Source organism: Branchiostoma floridae, chromosome 18 (genome assembly GCF_000003815.2).
Source record: "Branchiostoma floridae strain S238N-H82 chromosome 18, Bfl_VNyyK, whole genome shotgun sequence".
Classification (NCBI taxonomy): Eukaryota; Metazoa; Chordata; class Leptocardii; order Amphioxiformes; family Branchiostomatidae; genus Branchiostoma; species Branchiostoma floridae.
Window position 1 is genome coordinate 16195294 of NC_049996.1, and position 19051 is coordinate 16214344.

At 41.2% G+C, this 19051-nt stretch overlaps 2 protein-coding genes across 2 annotated transcripts in view; both read left to right on the forward strand.

Annotated features, from left to right (window-relative positions):
• Positions 1-3747, forward strand: part of LOC118405491 — a 4215-nt gene extending 468 nt beyond the window's left edge. The window contains exons 2-5 of the mRNA XM_035804994.1: positions 551-959; positions 1327-1953; positions 2085-2192; positions 2579-3747. Coding sequence (XP_035660887.1) covers positions 551-959; positions 1327-1953; positions 2085-2192; positions 2579-3111 — 1677 coding nt within the window. The 3' untranslated portion in view covers positions 3112-3747. The remainder of the gene's footprint in view (positions 1-550; positions 960-1326; positions 1954-2084; positions 2193-2578) is intronic.
• Positions 3748-11178: 7431 nt separating this feature from the next.
• On the forward strand, positions 11179-18334 carry LOC118405358. Its single transcript, XM_035804810.1, has 10 exons — positions 11179-11267; positions 11558-11611; positions 12222-12566; positions 12956-13270; positions 13479-13850; positions 13992-14108; positions 14289-14327; positions 15118-15777; positions 16251-16551; positions 16902-18334. Exons 1-10 carry the CDS (start codon positions 11231-11233, stop codon positions 17716-17718), a joined length of 3057 nt encoding a protein of 1018 aa, XP_035660703.1. The 5' UTR covers positions 11179-11230; the 3' UTR covers positions 17719-18334.
• Positions 18335-19051: the final 717 nt, after the last annotated feature.

The following is a 19051-nucleotide window of genomic DNA, read 5'->3' on the forward strand; positions in this document are numbered from 1 at the left end:
GCTAAGAACAAGAATAAGGTAGAATTAAGTAGGGGTTGTTTTAGATCTGTAAGCATGGGAAAGAAAATTTGTTTGTCTCATTTGTTGTTGAGTGACTGTGATTTTAATGTTTATCTGCACAAAATAATCCTTATTAATCTTTGCATTCAAGAAATTTTGTCTGCACATCAGCAGATAAGGAAACAATCTTAAGACTGTGAGAACCAAATGATCATGCAGGGGTTACATTTGATTCTGTCTGCTCCACTTACGGTAATGCATGTAATACAGTAATAGATGTAACAAATAAGCAACCTTAATTTTCATATGCTACAAACTTCTAACACTTCATTAACACACAAAGGATGTGTGCTAAAAAGAGATAATCATTAATGATTATCTCTTTTTTATGATTTATCAACAGTACATTACAGTATTACAATCAGCAAAATTCTTGACAATGTACATGTACATTGAGTTGTGCTCATGATATCAAATATTTCTTTTCACCCTTTTGTGTCCACCTCCTGAACTGTGTGGTCTAGATCCAGTCCTTCCTGTGCGCCTACAGCTGGCTGTGGTGTCGCAAACATCTGCTCAAGGGCAGGCTGGGGACAAAGAGCCAAAGGATAAAATCTTAGAGCGAATCCTAGAACTAGAGCGGGAACTGTTTACTGTAGACGTGTTTAATGATCCGGTACGCTACAGAAAAGTACGAAAACTCTTTAAGAAACACAAGGCTCTGTTAAAGAGGGCTCTTAAGGGATCTGTCATCCTCCTCCTGACGTTCCTACGCCAGACTGATATGGACAGGTTCTACCACAACCACTACAGGGTTGGGGAGGGCAGCCTGTCTCAACAACTCTCACACATCCTCATCTCAGAACACCTACAGGACAAGGTCAAGGGTGCACAGCTGATCGTGAGGCTCCAGGTGAAGCATGAAGACTATCTGCGGGTTCGAGGCAGACTGGGACAAGGTGAGAAATGCAAGTTTTGCTGAAACTTTCAGTTTTGCCCATAACAGAGTCTTAAACTCTTGTGGAACAAAAGAACGAAGATTTATTTCATAATCTTCTTAGTTCTACCAACAAGGATTTAAACTTTCATGTCAATCATTCAATTACAATGTTATTTTCTCCTTTTGTAGAAAAAGTTTTGAAGAGAATAAGATTTCTTATTTGCAATAAGATTTAGCATCAAACAACTCAGTCTGTACTTCATTTATTTACATGTGTTATAAATCTAGTCCCTTCAGTCGTTTATCTAATTTTCAAGGGAGCCTGCATAAAGAGGTCTTACACAACACTTTGACCATGAAAGCTCCTTGCTTTGACCAATAAACAGGATTGGACCGTACCACTTCTGTTGACAACTTGCTGACCCTCCCACCCCCCAACAGACAAGTGGACCATTCCAGCCTGAGAGCCTTAGACCTGGCCGTGGTTGGTAGAGAGGACCAGTCCTGTGCAGAGGGACGTGATCACAACTCAACACCGAAGTTCCGAGTCAGACAGATGCAGGCAGTTGTGAGAACAGGTAGGGAGAAAGCAGAAGGACTGGCTAGGCAGCTGCAAGAGCTTCAGATCAAGCAGGGACTGACACAGACAGCCAGAGAAGAGACAGAAGCCACAGAATACCTTCTGAGCAAGGAGGTAATCAGGAGGACAGAGCAGAAGGAGAAAGCAGGGAAAATCCTAGAACAGAAGCTAGAAATTCAGCATCTAAAAGAAACCAACAATAGCATGGCAGCTACAATAGTGGAACTTACAGCTGAGAACACAAGGATTTCCAATCGACTTGCAGACATTCCTAAACTCTGTGAAGAAGTCAGAAAATGGAGAGAGAAAGACAAGACATCACAGAAAGTCCTGTCAGAACATGAAGTAGAAATCCAGCGGCTCCAGGAGACCAACAAGAGCATGGCAGCTACAATAGAGGAATTGCTGGAGGGCAAACACACACTGGCAGATGGTAAGGCACAAATAATGCATGAGAACTGCCTTTTTCTAGGCTAACAATGACAACTGTTGTCACTTCTTCCCATGAGTTTCAAGCATGGAAAAACTTCTAGATTGTGTGAAATTGTCTATATGCTGTTGCAGGTTTTTCAGCTGCGGCCACATCTCAGGACAGCAGGAAATCTCTTCTACAAAGGTTTATGGGTTTATTTTCATCAAGGGAGGACCGCTTTGAAACCCCGGCAGATCCAGGTACAAATCACACTTTCTAACAATCTAATCCTTTACCAGTTTAAGACAGTTTTTACGGGAACAGGACAGTTACAAGGAAGTTTTTTTTACCTGTTCCTTGTAACTGCATAAACTATAAAAGTTCAATGCCCAAAAATTACAAATCTGCATATTGAAATCTCAGTTTTCTCTGTCTCTAAAAGGCAATAAGCTAGAAAGATGGATGTAGCTATTTGTGATCATTTGTAATACCTGTGCATATTGTAGTATGTATTATATACAGGTATACTTTAGTCTACTATATTAGTGTCCTGTTTGCAATGCATATATGGAAGATATTCGAATCTGCTGCTTTGTAATTCAAAAGTAGGGCAATTCTAATGAAATGTACGTTCTATTCATGTCAGCTGTAGGATCCGTTGATGACGAAAGTGGCCCTCTTCGACTCGATGGACGAATAACAACAGGATCCATTGATGACGAAAGCGGTCCTCGTCGACTCTACGGACGAACAACAATAGGATCCATTGAAGAAAGTCCCAGATACGACGTGTTCATCTCATACAGCAGTAAAGAGTCACCTTGGGTAAGGGATCTACAAAATGATCTTAAACAAAATGGTTACATCTTGTGTTTATGTGAATGTGACTTTGGGGATGTAGCCAACGCAATTCACCAAAGCCGCAAGGTAATATTGGTCATATCCGAAAATTTTATCAAGAGTGGTTTGTGCAGCTTTGTACTGAACCTTGTTCGGAAACGTAAACGTGACCTAAAACAAAATTGTGTTGTCATTAAATATGATGACTGTGAGATACCAAGAGAGTTAGCTGAGCTTACATGTCTGGACTGGGCAAAACAAACAGGCAAGGGAACATTTTGGGCGAAGCTGCATGAAGCACTCGGACCAGCGCTAGCATTAGTTGAGGAAATTGATTAAGTCATGCTGCCCTCCATCACGGTGATTAGGACACATCCAGTTAGGCCCCCTGACAACTTAAACATATGTCAGGTATTCTAACACTAGGCTGGAAAAGGGTCCATGACCTTATCACATCTCTCAATGAAAACTATATCAATGATTCTGGAACGATTTGATCTGTAATTTTCAACACAAAAACTGGACTTACCCAAATTTTCAAAATTACAGTTCAACTGCTTTCCAGAATGACATCTACAGGTGATCTTCAAGTTATATCAATGATTATATACGTACAGCCCCTGCCTTCCTCTTAATCAGGAAGTCTGAGTCACTAACTCTATGGTAGCTAACCACTTTGCGAAGTCAGCCACTGCCGTTAACCTTTTAGTTAAGCTAGTACGTTAATTTGGTCAACAAGTTAAACTGTTAGCCTGGGTACCATCCGATTTCAACCGGGGCTCCTTACACTTGCTATAAGTCGCTACCCTATTCTTAATGGTAGCGAGTGTGACTGTAAGGAGCCCCAGTAGAAATAGGATGGTACCCAGGTTAGTGAGCTGTTTGATTAAGCTAGTAAGTTAGTCTGGTAAACATGTTATCTCATTAGCATGTGTTCATGAGTTCACATCAGTTATCAATTGAAGTAACATTAATAGACAGTCAATGCCTTTGTCAGGAAGAGTTGATGCCTGCCTGCGTGCAGGAGCAATCTCACTTGTAGACATTTGCAGAAATCTAATTAAATATAACATTGGACGACGCATCCTTTTGTGCACGATAAATGGTGGATGCGACCACCTTAAGAACACTAAACATTTTGGTAGCAGTGTTGTAACACTGTATAAGAGGCAGGATTTTGTAAAATGAGCAAAGAGCTAAATTTACAACTTTCTGTATCATAATGGAGGTAATTATAACGTTAGATCCCCAATCTGTAAAAGATTTACCAATGGCATTTTAAGACAGTATGAAAAGCCGGCCAAGTAGTGTCAAACCACCAATTACATTTGATACTGTCTTATGCCACTGGAAATCTGCTTGGAGATCTCATTACAAAATTGTATCCAATCCTGTAACAGCCGTGACTGATTAAAGTTGACAAGAATATCGATATCAAAGTCACATTGTAAAGGATAACTTTGACTATGGAATCTGTATAGCTTTTTTTCTATTATATATTTCCATATTGTAACCAAAATTGGTCGCATGAAGTATTTAGTCATTGTATCAGACATTTTGTCTGCCAATATAAATGTAAATAATCTATGAGCAAATTTTATATCAAATTCTGATGATATTGAGATGCTTATTCCAACTATAAGGAACAACTTTTAATGGCAATTTTTAAAAAAAGGATCAAAATCAAAAGCATATTATGGAACAGCTAAAACCTTACTCTTATAGGAAACATTAAGTAATGTGAAAGAGAAATGCAATCTAAAAAGTGTTTTCACGTGTCATCATTGTCTTTGCCAAGGTTATTCGGGTGTGTATATCTGACAAACGGTATGTCATTGTGTGTGTGTGTGTGTGTGTGTGCGTGTGCGCGCGACTATGTGTGTGTGTGTGTGTTAACAGCATAAACTTGAGAAGCCTTGGATGGATCCTGATGATATCTGGTAAGTGGGTAGGGGCCAGGAAAATCAAGGTAAACTTTGATAATGGGCCCCCTAGCGGCTTTCTAATGTATGGCAGCAGAACTTCCGTTTTTGATATCTTGTGATCGTGATTTTTGAGTGGTAGATAGCTCTTAGGACAGAGAGTAAGTGTTGTTAGTTTAGACATCCCAGCAGCTTTTTCTAACTGCAGGGTCGACTTTGTTTCCAAGTTTAGAATAGAGACTTCTATTTTTCGTTTCCATAGTATCAAAGGAGTACTAGTGTTGCATCGTTCAGTCTTAATTCACCAGCGGTAAAATGGGTCACAATGCCAGTGTTTGTGGCCATATCTTTGCACATCAAAATTGGTACATCATCAGTCATACAGGGATATAACAGATAAAAGCTATCATTTGTTTAGTACTATGCCCACAGACTGACTAGGGTTAAAGTGTTTTATAAGGAAGAAACCAGGTCTACAAAGGAAACCAACTCAGCACAGCATCCTAGATGTAATAGTCTTTATTAGTAAAAGTTAAAAACGCGGAGTTGTGTATGTTTAAATTCATCACATTGATGCAAACATTTTCATACATTATAGATCAGAAACAACCAACACAAAACATCAAGCAGCGCATACTTAAAGTTTATGCCACAGATAAGCTACACTGATTTTTGTTACATTTTGTTGGCTCTCCGATTTTGAAGAGTAAATGCTTAACTAAGATATTAGCTTGAAAACAGTGTGTTAAAATTATACAGCGTGGCATTCGGCATAAAATCTTTTCCCTTTAGAAGACTCAACACACACCAATAGAAACTCAAGAAGTAGTATAGAGCTAGGCACGACATTAGCTCTGAAACTAAATACTTCATCAACAGGTCATTGATGGCAGCTAGACTGGGAATTTCAAACTGATATTATGGCATTTAGAAGTGGCTTTTGGCGACCTGAAAATTACTAGTATGTTGTTGCTCTCTGGGTATCCCAGAAGGCCTATTAAAGTCACATTTCCGACAGGTGTAGCAGGCCTAGGCTAGATTATACCCGGAGTATACTTTGGCCAAGGGGGGTATAATCTAGATTACACCCCGGGGTATAATTTGGCCCAGGCTAGAATATACCCGGGTTTAATCTAGGTATACCCGGGTATATTCTGGCCAGGGGTAGATTCCGGCCTGCTACACCAGGCTTTTCGCGGAAACGAAAAAATGAAAGTTTATTCCAATAAATATCCACGATGTATGTCGTAGAATTTCTACTGACGCTGAAGAAGAGTGACGGATGTCACTTGAAATGTCCGGAAGTGAATATCCGTTTTTTTTATCCAGTTGTAAATATTGAATTGTGTTTGAACATTGTTTACATGGATGTCTAAGGGTTTTCGGAAAAACCTGTCCAGTCCGGAATGCGGAAAACCCTGTCCAGTCTGAAAAGAGGGTCTGCATGGGGGTATACGTTGTAAGCTACTAAGTACTAGTATACAACAACATTTTTTATCTTTGATATGGCTAAGCACAGAAATAACATCAACTTGAAATGTGACACAATGTCATACAAAAATTATAACTTAACAAAAATCATCCATCATTGTTACTTCTGTGCATCATATAAAAAACTTCTACTCTTTGAGACTGAACATGCTATTAGCCTTACGGCATAATTTTGCAAATAAAACACATTATTTTTAAAAGGATACATAGTTCTATACAGCTCACAACTTCTACTAGGGTTTGAAAAATGTCATCTCGGCTTTATTGTAGTGCATTGTAAAATATATGTAATGTTTTAACATTGTGTACTAAGGTCATTCTTAAACCAGGATTTAAACAGACCAGCTCTCAAAATGAGTACTGCACACTTATCATTCAAAGAAAACCTTTCAAAGTCTGTCTTTGTAATGTATTGCCACTATTTAACAACCCGAAATTGATGGACACTCACTATCCATTATTTGATGGACAATGGGTGTAATTCTCTCCCCTCATGTCCTACCAGATAAGTGTTAATTGGGTACTTTGCATTTGACAGAACTGACTTTGTGTGCATGTTGTACCTTTAGATCACTCATTATGCTGCCGATTCTATAGTTATGTGTATCAGTTTAGTGTAGGTGCTGTCTGAAGTAATAGTTTTAAGCATTGCCAGGAACCCCTATGCAGACCCTCTTTTCAGACTGGACAGGGTTTTCCGCCCCATTTCCCTGTTTGGACTGGACAGGGTTTTCCGAAAACCCGGATGTCTAACCTTCATAAACGTATGTCATAACATTATTTTTGTTTCGTGTTGTGTTTTTGTAGTCTTTTATATCGTACTTTTCGTCCCCCCAAACTGCCCATCCGCGTCCCTTTGTGGAAATGTGACGTTATTATACGTTACCCTAACTCAGGTGCTACCTTCAAAAGGCTTTTCACATAGTTATACTTCTCCACCGATTCTATGTTGGCTTTGAAGAAGGCGTGCATCATGTGGCTGTCGTTTAGTGACTTGAGTGCTGGCCAGAATTTCAGACGGTGTTTACTAACTTGGTTTGCTTCATCATCTACATGTGGTATAATGATCGGTCGACTTTGTGCATCCTCATCATTATCATCATCTTTGACTGGCTGGGGGTCAGCACGTCCTCCTCCCTGCCCTCCGTCCTGTTCTCTTTCCTGCCCTCCTTCCTGTCCTATTTCCTGCCCTCTTTCTTGCCCTCCTTCCTGTCCTCTTTCCTGCCCTCCTTCCTGTCCTCCTTCGTGCAATCCTTCCTGCCCTCCTTCCTGCCCTTGCTCTTCTTCTTGCTCTGTTTGATCCTTCCTGACTTCAATGCCGACCTCTGCGAAAGGTTGGTCTTTAGCACGCACATGAAGCGTGATTATGTGGATTAAAGTCAATATGACATTAACCGCTAGTAGTACCACGTTGGTCCACCAAACATATCGGTGCACTGGTGCCGCAGGGACCGTGCAGGTTACCGAAAACTTACTTTCCACTGAACATTGGAACTTGTCCTCAATGCTCGTAACAGAGATGGGTTGGTGCGAGGGATAGGCAACGATAAAAGCAATAGCGATAGAAAATGACAAAGCCTGTTTCACTAAGTAACAGATGTACACAGCACGAGATTTCCTCCATTTTTTCACTGCTTCCACCAATTCCTCTTGCTTATATGGTGATTTAGGCTCTTTATCAATGGCCTGTTCTATGTTCTGACCCTGTCCGTCTGCCGGGGCATTTTCTTGCTCGTTGACCGTATTTTTCTTAGTCTCATCAGCGTCTTTTTGTCTGAATCGGTCATACAGCACTACCATGTCATATGCTATGAATCTTATATTACAAATGACTTCCCTACCAATGGTGACATTCCAAACCAAGAAAGGTGTGTACATGAGAGCTGCTTGTATGACCAGCATCAGGGCAAACTGGCTATAGCTAAACTTTGGGTTTGCGGAAAAGGAATTCGTCCCTACACAATAAACGTTTACGAACTCAGAAAGCTGCCGGGTGTAGACTGGTATCCCGCTGAAGGGGTTGTCGGTCGAGTTACCGTCAGACACAAACGTTACGTTCTCGGGTTGGACGGTTCCATGTACCAGGTGCAGGGGGAAACACTTGGTACTGGATCCTGAAACATAATGAAGCAATCAGATAATTCTTATCATACCATGTTTCTTGATGGATGCTATGTTCATTTAAATTTGTCTTCCTGTTTCGGCAAAAAGGCGAAGAAATTGTTTGGAGGGTCTAGGTTTGTGGTTGATATTTCTCATACTATGTTGCGAAATGACATCAGAAATACTAACATGGCTGACAGGTGGGGGGAAGTGGTGTCTACCAAAATTAGAGAAGTTGAAGTAACAAAACTCAGTTGATCTTGTAGCTGAAGGGATATACACCCCCCCCCCCCCCCACACACACACACAGAGTTATTTTGCTTCAGGATAATTCCCTGGAAGAGAAAGTCGCGCAATTAAAATACGACATAAACTGGGGTGTGCACCATCCTTAAGAAGCAAATTCAAACAAACCTTTATGCTAGACATAATTTTCAGAAGAAAGAAATCTTAATCGGCGATACAACCATTTATGTTTACTATACTTGTCTCATGTTCAAGAGGACTAATGATATTTACCTAGCAGATCCCGTCCTACCAGCACAGTAGACATGAGGACCGGCAGCCAGCAGGAGACGACTTTAAGTACAGAGTCTGCCCACAACTCGGCATGCAGACTTGCCGGGTCCGTCACGTCCACTAACGACTGGAGAAGGGTGTCAATCATCGTGTGTCACTGGTTTGTAAGCTTCGGCTGTGAAGTCAAGAATCAGCGCATTGTAAGACCATGGTATTGTTTGTGAGATGATTGTTTTTGGAAATCCCCTCGTTTCAATTACAGAATCACATTAACCAGCTGAACACTGCACTGGTTTTCTATAAACGACGGGGAGACTAAACCACCTCGTGGGTAGGCTCTTAAAAGGCGGAGCACCGGGTCACACCTAACCTTCGATCTAATACAGGTAACTTTGCACATCGAGCTCAATGCGTTGTTTATAGCTATTTATTATAGTTATGACACCCCAACAGTACTATTTAATGGTAACGAGTTCCAAGTACACTCGAAAAACTTCAAACCTGGCGTGATGCCGTTACGGAACCTAAGAAAAGAACAATCTCCCACCTATTCACTTGAATGGTGACCTGACCTGACTGTTGAGAACACTTCAGCTCGACCATGAAACTAAAAACTGACATACGAGAAGTCTCCATTCAGCTACAATAAAAGACCTGTCCGTCAGACAAAAAAGGTTGGCAGCAAACAAACGTTAACGGCTTGGCGGCCCTGGCGTGTGTAAAAAGCCCAGTCTTTTCTGAGCACAGTCTTTTTGTTTAGTTACTTTTCAAACTTTTTTGTAATTCAAAAGGTTTTGCATTTTCCTGAATATTGGGCCAATTCTTACATACGCTTGAGAATACAAACTCAACAAGGCTCTTATGACATCCAGTAAAACAGACCATAGTTGACCCTTTATTTTTTTGCGGGAACTACTTATTACCTACAGTGGTAACTTTCCACAGCGGATGGATATGGGAGTCGTTTAGGGGTCAGGCAGAACATACCTGCGCCAGGTTATGCGTACGGTTACAGGTGCACAAGATGGCTGCCATTAGTTACAGACTGCAATAAACCAACCACTGACTTTTCTTAAAGCTAAACCACAGCAAATATGCCCTGAAAACTGTGGTCCGTTCCACAAGCTACAGAGCAAGGGGGCACTGCGGCTTCAGAACGTCGCCGGGCTCCAAACGACCGAACGACCGACTGTTTCTTCAGAGTCGCTATCTCGGTAAGCTCCTTTTCCTCCTGGTTTTCTATATTTTCAGCAGCTGTATCTGTGAATTAGGCGATCGAAATTTATTGACTTGATTTCGTGTAAAGGTGTGATTTGTCACTTGATTAAATTCTGTATGGGCACTCGTTCAGCTTTTTTCACTATACTATTTCCTGTAAAGATATCATTTTTACAGTAGTTGAAATTCTACATGCAAAGCATTACGTTTGGGTATTAACTTTACATACCAAGATGATATAGGGAATCCTTTTAGGACAAAGTGAAAACATACAAAATCTTAACAGTGCATATAACTTTTAATGTAAATGATGGCCCGTATTACTGTAAAAGTGCAGTGTGACTGCTTCACTGCTCCGCAAATAAATAAAATACCTCTTCACTATTTGCTCATCAATGTTCTACTTGCAATGCTCGCAAACAAAAGTATACGTAACAGCAACTGTTCCTCTGACACATCTGAAATGCAATTAGCACCAGGTGCGTCAGGCATGCGGTCGGTAGACGTTGTGTTTGTCTGGAATAGGCCCAATATACGTAACTCAAACGCGGCTATGCGCAGCAAGAGAAAATGGAAATGCAAATCATACGCACGTCATGCGAAATGAATACGCTGAAGTCACAATTCATACGCCAGATGGGCGTGACGTGTAATTCAATTTATTCCAAAAAATTCCAAAAGTTGGGCGTACGGCTGCGTATTGACAGACATTCATGCGGAAATCATGCGCAGTTGAAAATAAACGAAGGTGTGACCCCACCTTAATACATGTATTCTGCCTTACATATATATATATATATATATATATATATATATATATATACTGTGTCAAATCGTAGAAATATGGAGTTTTACAGATTTCGTTTGTGTAATGTACGTAAATTAGGGCATTCCAATTGAAATAAAGTTTATTGATTGATTGGCCGATTGATTGATTTAAACTACAAAGCATATGCGGTACATGCAAGTTGGTTGCTTGGCATAAAAGCAATTTTGTACCTCTGAGTATTTCCAGTACCCCTGTACTGAACACCATTGATGTGTTGTCTGTCGCCAGAAAAGTACATTGTACATTGTACAGAAAGTGTTGTGAACCCTCGTTGTTAGATTCATTGACTACTAACGGAGCGTGATTTTCAATGTCAACCTTTTCCCCGTCTTGTCTAACTCTTTTTCTTTTATCTTCAGAAACAACTTAACCCATCATGTCTTCTGCTTTCGGAAACCGGGGAAGTCCAAATGGTAAGAGTTTTAATGTCATAGAGGAAGAATTTTAGACTGGAGTTCAGCCTTCAACGGTTAGCTTTGGCCCTCCCAAACTGGTTTACAAAGTTTACAAGGATGGAATCCAGACTATAGGAATTTCCAAAATTTTCTTGCATGAATGGAAAGGTAAACAGCAAACATTTGCTCAAGTCCCCATTTTATATCGGTTATGGCGCAGTAACGCAATAGTTGGGCCGCATTTGGTAAATACAGTAACCCAATATTTACACGTGAAGATATATTATAACTTTAATTTTCTTAAACAGCTCCACCAACTCCACGGAGGCCACCAGCTGCTGGAGGACACCAAGTGCGATCAGGTAACCAAAACCTATGCAGAGCATGTTGAGTACCAGAGTTACTCGCTGGGTGTAGTCTTCACTAAAAGGGCATAGCATTTGGCCATTTCGCCTCTTGTGTGTCACCACTATGTAGCCGCCTTCGTAGACTTTAACGGGGTTGGCTTTTATTATTATAATTTTTTTGTGTGGTAGGGGGCGCTATTTTCGGATTCTCTAATGCCGGGAAAGGGGGTTTGCCTACTGGACAGGAAGTTTCACCACGTCCCTTCTGCAGTAAACTCTCTTTGCCGTTGACGTTAATCTCCCTCCCCCCTATCAACCATTGGGTGGGTCAATAATACCTTTGCTTTGCCAATCATGGTGTACTTTACTAATTGAGTAGCAAAATATGTTGGGGTAAAGTTCTGCAGCCTAGGACATTTTGTAAATTTAACTGCGCTACGCCGATGTTTTAATCAACACCACACGCATTCCTTTTGTTCTAATCCGAAAGTGATGCTCCCAGACATGGTGGCTAGAAACCGGCTAGCAAATTCATTCATAGCTAGAATTGTACCTTTTATCTTTTCGATAAGAGAGTATCTTTAGCACAACACTAAACATTGACTAAATCGATTCGATCGTACAGCAACCATCAAGGCTCCGGAAGGACTTGAAGCTGTAAAGACCAAAAATAGAAGTGTCAAGGTGCGATGGAACCCTGTCAATTTGGACCAGCTCCCAGCAGGCTATCAGCTTCTTGGCTACTGTCTAGAACAGCGCATTATGGAGACGGAATACGAAGGTCCGAAGCCATGGGTCTCTGCACAAGGACTCAGGAAAGTTTTGGATCCTGCCATTGCAGACTTCACAGTTGTTGACCTGACACCTTATGAGGACTACCTGATTTGTGTGAGATCAGCCGCCTTACAACAGGAGCGAGTGATCATTGGCAAGAGATCTGTGCCCATTCATGTTGTGACGCGAAAGCCACGTAAGTTTGTTCACAAGATTCACTCAACTACCCTTCTGGGATTAATGCATTAATGATCTTCCTATATTAAGAGTAAGACAGATGGGTGTTTTCATAGCTCACAATGATGGGGTCAACTTTACATCCTATTCTAAGGAGGGCCTTCTAATGCTGTGAGACACAGAATAACTTTGGAGGCTCATATCAACAACAAAAAAATGTATCTGGTTAAAATATTGCTTGAGGGTTGACCCGGGTTTGAGTTTAGACAGGATTGTGACTGCGCCAGATTTAGCGAACCAAAATATCCGTGACGTAATTCAGCCGGTTAAGCTCATTCATATCCAGATCAAGCCAGATTAGGACATGTTCGTGTAAATGCTGTCTTACTGTTGTTACACTTTAATCAGATCAGCCATACCGACCAAGGAGCGTGCAGATGGACGACACCCACGGGTCCCTCATACTGACGTGGGAAGAACCATCACCTGCTGCAGATGTCAGTCCTGGATCCTACGAATATGTCGTCGAGATGTGCCTCTATGTTGACGACAAAACTCTACGTGAATGGACAGAGTGCTGCAAAACAAAACAATGCAAGTTCCCCATAAAGGAGCATCAGATGTGGAAAATCAAAGTGAACCGCAGCGGAGACTACCGATTCCGTGTTTCAGCCAACAATCCAGAACCGGAAAATAGTGTCAGAAGCCTTCCACAAGAAATGGGTATGAAATTATTTGGCATAAAATTATCATTTTGTTGTCTTCTATCAAAGGTTGACCAATGCTTTTCCCTAGTGCCCCTTACAGTGCATATACTGGATAAACAAATAAAGTAAAAGTGAAAGAGAGGTACAACATTATTGCTACGTTCGACAGCCATAGAATAGTGTTTACAAGTCATATCATCATGTCATTGACATATCTTTTGCAGGAGACCCAGAGATACCCATTAGAATTGAAGCGCCGTGGTCGAAACAGCTGTTGAATGCAGCTGCTGAAGCACTGTGGCGTTTGCCTGGTAGATTAATAGGACGGGAGCATGGAAGCATCATCTTCGTCATCTCCTGTCATGACGTCATCAGCCTCCGTGACCTGTGGATGAACTACAGGCTGGGGAAGGTAAAGAAGTTCTTCCAAAACCTGTTTACTCACCGGACCAGGCCTGCCTCTGTGGTCACAGACACAGAACTGAAGATAAACATTGAGGAACAAGATTTCTACTCCTGCCGCCGACACCTCCTGCTGACCAGGCCTACAGACAAAGGGTTTAGAGTAGCAAGACTTGGAGATACTCACTCCAGAGGTGGGTGTACCTGTATTCAGCTTCTCAGTTAAGGACACTGTAACGGAAGTTAATACAATAAAGTGAAATGATAAGGTGATTCAAATTTGTTAAATTCATAATGATGTATACGTATTCCATCCAACATCCCCACGTACTCAGGCAAACCACTGGGCCTAAGTGAAGATTACCCAGTCTACTGCAAACCCACATCTCACAGGACAACCTGCCCACGGCTGGACTTTTTGGACCCTGCAGTTTCAACCACTCGACTTAAAGGTAGTTAACACTCTAAACATGGATTCTTTGGTCAGGTGATGATTGCAACTGCAAAGCAGCATGTTGAGATAGACACAAGTATTGATAACTTTATGTTGATTTGAAGGGGAACAAGACAGATCCTGATGATTTTATTGAGTGAAATCTCTCACGAGGTCTTGTTTTGATAATTTGTTACAGTGAAGCATGAAGAACATGTGCGACTCCGACCAGGACGAGGTGAGACCCTTAACCCTATTCAGACGGTGGAAAAAACACCATTTCTTTCTTGTCTGTTGACAGGAACGTTTTACGAAAATCAGATCAAGAATAACTAGCTTATTATCCATAATAAGTTGTAACTACCTGGTATTTTTTCATTAAAAAAAACGTTTACATGAACGTTTTCAGTCTATTTTTGTTGTCTTTTGAGATCATTTATCGTCAAAAATGTTTTTTTTTTTAATTCAAGGAGGAGGATATAAGATGGCGGAGCCCAATTTGTATCTTACATATGCATGGCGTCATTTCATGACGTTATTTTGACGTCATTGATGTTGTTATTGGCAATATAAGTCGTAATAAACATAAATATTCTGTTATCTACACTTGTTGTTACATCTTTGTATCATACCTTGAAGTTTTCTGAGAATACCCCTTTTTCACAGTTGTAGCCAATAAAGTCAAATTGATGACGTCAAATGTCTTATAGTCGTCAGATATTAGGTCTACATCATTCTCTAAACATTTGGTGGTCGTATGATAATTCGTTTTACTTTTAGAGTTACAGGTGTCAGAAGGGGCGGGTCTCAAAAGCAGCTCTTGTCATCTAGTTGGTGATTATCTCGGTTTCAATAGAACTTTGTAGATTTGCAGCAAGACTTACCGTGAAGGTTACAGTGTTGAAACTGACAGTGTTGTTTATTATAATAATCAGTATAAAACAATAGACTAGTAACAATTGTTTTCCATATGTACACAATTTGCTACATCTGTCACTTACTTATTGTCCATTATTCCTATTGAACAGGACTGGACCGTACTACTTCTGTTGACAACCTACTGGTCCTGCCACCTCCTAGTAGACAAGTGGACCATTCCAGCCTGAGAGCCTTAGACCTGGCCGTGGTTGGTAGAGAGGACAGGTCCTGTGCAGATGGGGCTGATGACGTCTCAACACTGAAGTTCAGAGGCAGACAGGTGCAGGCAGTTGTAAGAACAGGTAGGGAGAAATCAGAAGGGCAGGCTAGACAGCTACAAGAGCAGGGACAGATGCAGACAGCCAGAGAGGATACAGAAGTCATGGTGCACCTTCTGCGGAAGGAGGTAATCAGACTGACAGAGCAGAAGGATAAAGCAGACAAAATCCTCGTCGAACATAAGCTGGAAATCCAGCAGCTCAAGGGGGTAATTAAGATCATGAAAGTTGCAATAGAAGAACTGCTGTATGACAAATATACAGCAAAGGCTCTGAGTCAGGGTCAAGGCCATGGGAGAGAAGGAGACCCGGCTGAGGAGAAAGCCTCTGCATCTGAGGAGAAAGCCTCTACATCTGAGGAGAAAGCCTCTACATCTGAGGAGAAAGCCTCTACATCTGAGGAGAAAGCCTCTACATCTGAGGAGAAAGCCTCTACATCTGAACTTTCTGAACCAGAAGAGAAACCAGTGGCTTCTAACACAGCTAATAAAGGTGACATTCGGCGTACATAAGTGAAGTTTACTGTTTGTTAAATTTGTCTGAAGGTAACAACGACAACTGTTCTATTTTCCATGACAAATGTCTTAGAGAGATAAAGTTGTCTGAAATCAGTACATTTGAATAGTGTTCAAATGTTGCTTTTGGCTAGGTTTTAGTTTAATTTGTTGCAGGGTTATATCGTGGTTCAAAGGCAAGAAAATGTTTCTAAAAACAGACTAACCATCCCACAAAATAAATTACTAAGTGTGCAACCTTACACTATATGTGAGAAATCCAGCTTCTATAGGGAACACACATTACTCTGTTTAATTTTTGTAAACAGGGCTGAACAATGTTTTCCTTTTATTATGTTTCATGCTGTGGTTTCATAAAGGACTACTGCAGTTCTGATCATCGAGTTGTTGATTTATCAATGAAATGCATCTAAAGGCTAAATACTAATTGTGATGCCTTCTATCTGCTAGATGTTACAGATTTTTTCGCCATAGTGGCTTCACTGAATCTACCATGGGAAGGTATTGGGAGAAACCTGAGTCTGCCCGATGCTACCATCGAGCGAATCAGACAGAAACACAAAGATGACACATCAACAGCAGCAGCAGCATTGTCGCAGCATGATGACACTGAGAGATGCTGTACACAGTGCTGTTTGGCAGCACTAGAAGAGTGGCAACATCTGTCTGGCACCAGCGCATCCATAGAGGGACTGAAGACAGCACTGAGAGCACCAGGACAGGGTGCCATCGCGGAGGAGTTAAGCAAAAGGTGACCTTAATTCTATTTTTCGATTAGAATAGCTGTAATTAAGGGTTAATGGCCTGCCCCGAGGTGTATATGGTGCCATAACGACTGGTCCTTTGCTATAACCACCGAATGAAACCACCGAGTGAGCGAAGCTCATCCAAACTGACCCGGCTCCACTCTGAACGCTAGCGCCGCTTCGTCCAATTGTTCTCCCTCAGAAATTGTTGCTCCTGGACGTCGCCCAGAGCTTCCCATGGCTCGAAAAATTTGCCTAATCTGATTTTGAGATTTCTTGAATGAAAAACTGCAGCATTATGTCCATAATTTGCGTATATCTTCTTAATTATCATGTACCAAACTCTGTTTTTCAGAGAGCAGCTAATGAGTGAAATGGTTTCGCCGAGCAAATTGACAAGCATGATGAATCTTCACGCAGATGTCTATGATGTGATACAGGATAGGATGCGATCCGTGTGTCGTATTAACTGGCCTGGGGGGTCTGGAACCGGTTTCCTGTTGAGTAAGGGAAAGATTCTTACATGTTACCATGTGTATAAGTTAATGATCGATGCCTCAAGAATGTTCACTGATATAAGTTTGTTCACTGCAACATTCTTTGTGTCTTCTGCAGAAGAATACAAAGTTAGCTTTCCTTCCACCACCCTCAAATGTCATAGTGAAGAATCTGACCTAAACTATGCCATTCTGCAATTGTCTGTAGATGATGAAACAGCGAGTGTCATTGACAGCCTGCCTTGCCTTGGGCGGTACATATCAGAAAGCGAAGACAACCGTAACATGGTAGTTATTGTTGGGCACCCCTACAGTGGGAGCAAGATGGTTGACTTCTGTCCCATCGTTGGCATGGACCAACGCTACATCATCCATGCCCGCTTTAGGAACCCTGAATTTCCCCATGAAGACCCACGCAAACCTCTGTACCATACAGGTGTCATGTTCCACGGCTCCTCAGGCTCCCCAGGGTTTGACACGAAAGGTAATGTAGCGCTCATGCACACCCGAGGGTTCTACTCTGACATGAGCAGACAGAGCATCGTTGAGCAAGGGGTTAGTCTGTCTGCCATCAGAGACCATGCGCGTCAAAACCTGGCACCTGATGACTTAAGCGAGATCTTTCCTGATACTAGCGATACTTTCCCAATGGAGGTTGTTGATGTGGAATATTGATTATAATCCTCATGAAGCGTACACTAGTACTCATAGTCATGGACATGTTCACTACTAAATAGACTGTCTCACTGCATAGATGATTTATTGATACCATTATATTTGAGGACTTTAGCGAGGTCTTTCCATTGTCATTTGATTATGGCATATTTGCAGTAACATTTCATCATGTACATGTGTATGGTATACCGGTATGCAAAGAAAATATCTGATTATACCAAATGATGCATACAACTTAGATTACACAGATTAGAAGTAATGGAACGCGACAAAGCGGAGATGTTTTTCAGTAGACATCTGAAATGATAACCAATACATGGACTAAGGAGGTGATGAGCTCGTTTCTACTTCAAGATCTTGTCCTATGGAAGGGGGCGACTGTTAAAAGGAATATCTCAATAATGGTTAACGATGAATTCAGCATGACAAGTAACCTGTTTCGTAGAACTAAAACGATTGATAATGCTGCTCGAACAGTATCGTTGAATGAGAGTGGGCCGGCTATGATTAATGGTGGATGAAATTAGCTTGCAACGCTTAACGAGAAAGGGCATGCAAACCCTCTTACTTGAAATGTTTCAGGTCAATATCTGTATCTGCTTGGAGAATAGGAGGACCACAGGTGGAAAGTTAAGCAAGTTTTATTGCTATTATAAAAATTGCTAAAAAAGAAAAAACGAGATTTCCACCAACAAATCATGGATCAATTGTCTTCACTAAGGGAAAGAAACCCGAGTGCATTCTGGAATTTGATAAATAAACTGAAACCAGGAAAGCCAAATGACGATAACCAGATTACAGAAGAGGAATGGGTAAACCACTTCAAGAATCTTGACAAATTTTCTGATAGCCCTACAGACAACGGCCTTCCCAGTGAAAACATTCAAACAGACTTTTCGAACACCCCACCAAACTCGTCAGAACTGGATTCCACAATTACCCCAGAAGAATTGGACACCGCAGTCTTAAAACTAAAAAACAATAAGTCAAGCGGCAATGACAGAATTTTGAATGAAATGCTAAAATCTGGTAAAATGTTGCTTAAAGAACCTATACTCCACTTGTTTAACACTTGCTTACAAAATGGTCATTTCCCGCAAGAATGGTCAGTAAGTCATATTGTTCCTATCCACAAGTCAGGAGACACCTCCCTGCCAGATAACTACAGAGGGATTTCTATAATCAGCTGTTTAGGGAAATTATTCTCCTCCATTCTAAATTCACGCCTTGTCAAATACGCAGAACACAATAACCTCTTCCAGCCACACCAAGCAGGCTTCAGACAAAACTTTAGAACTACCGATAATCTGTTTGTTTTAAGTACACTAGTTAG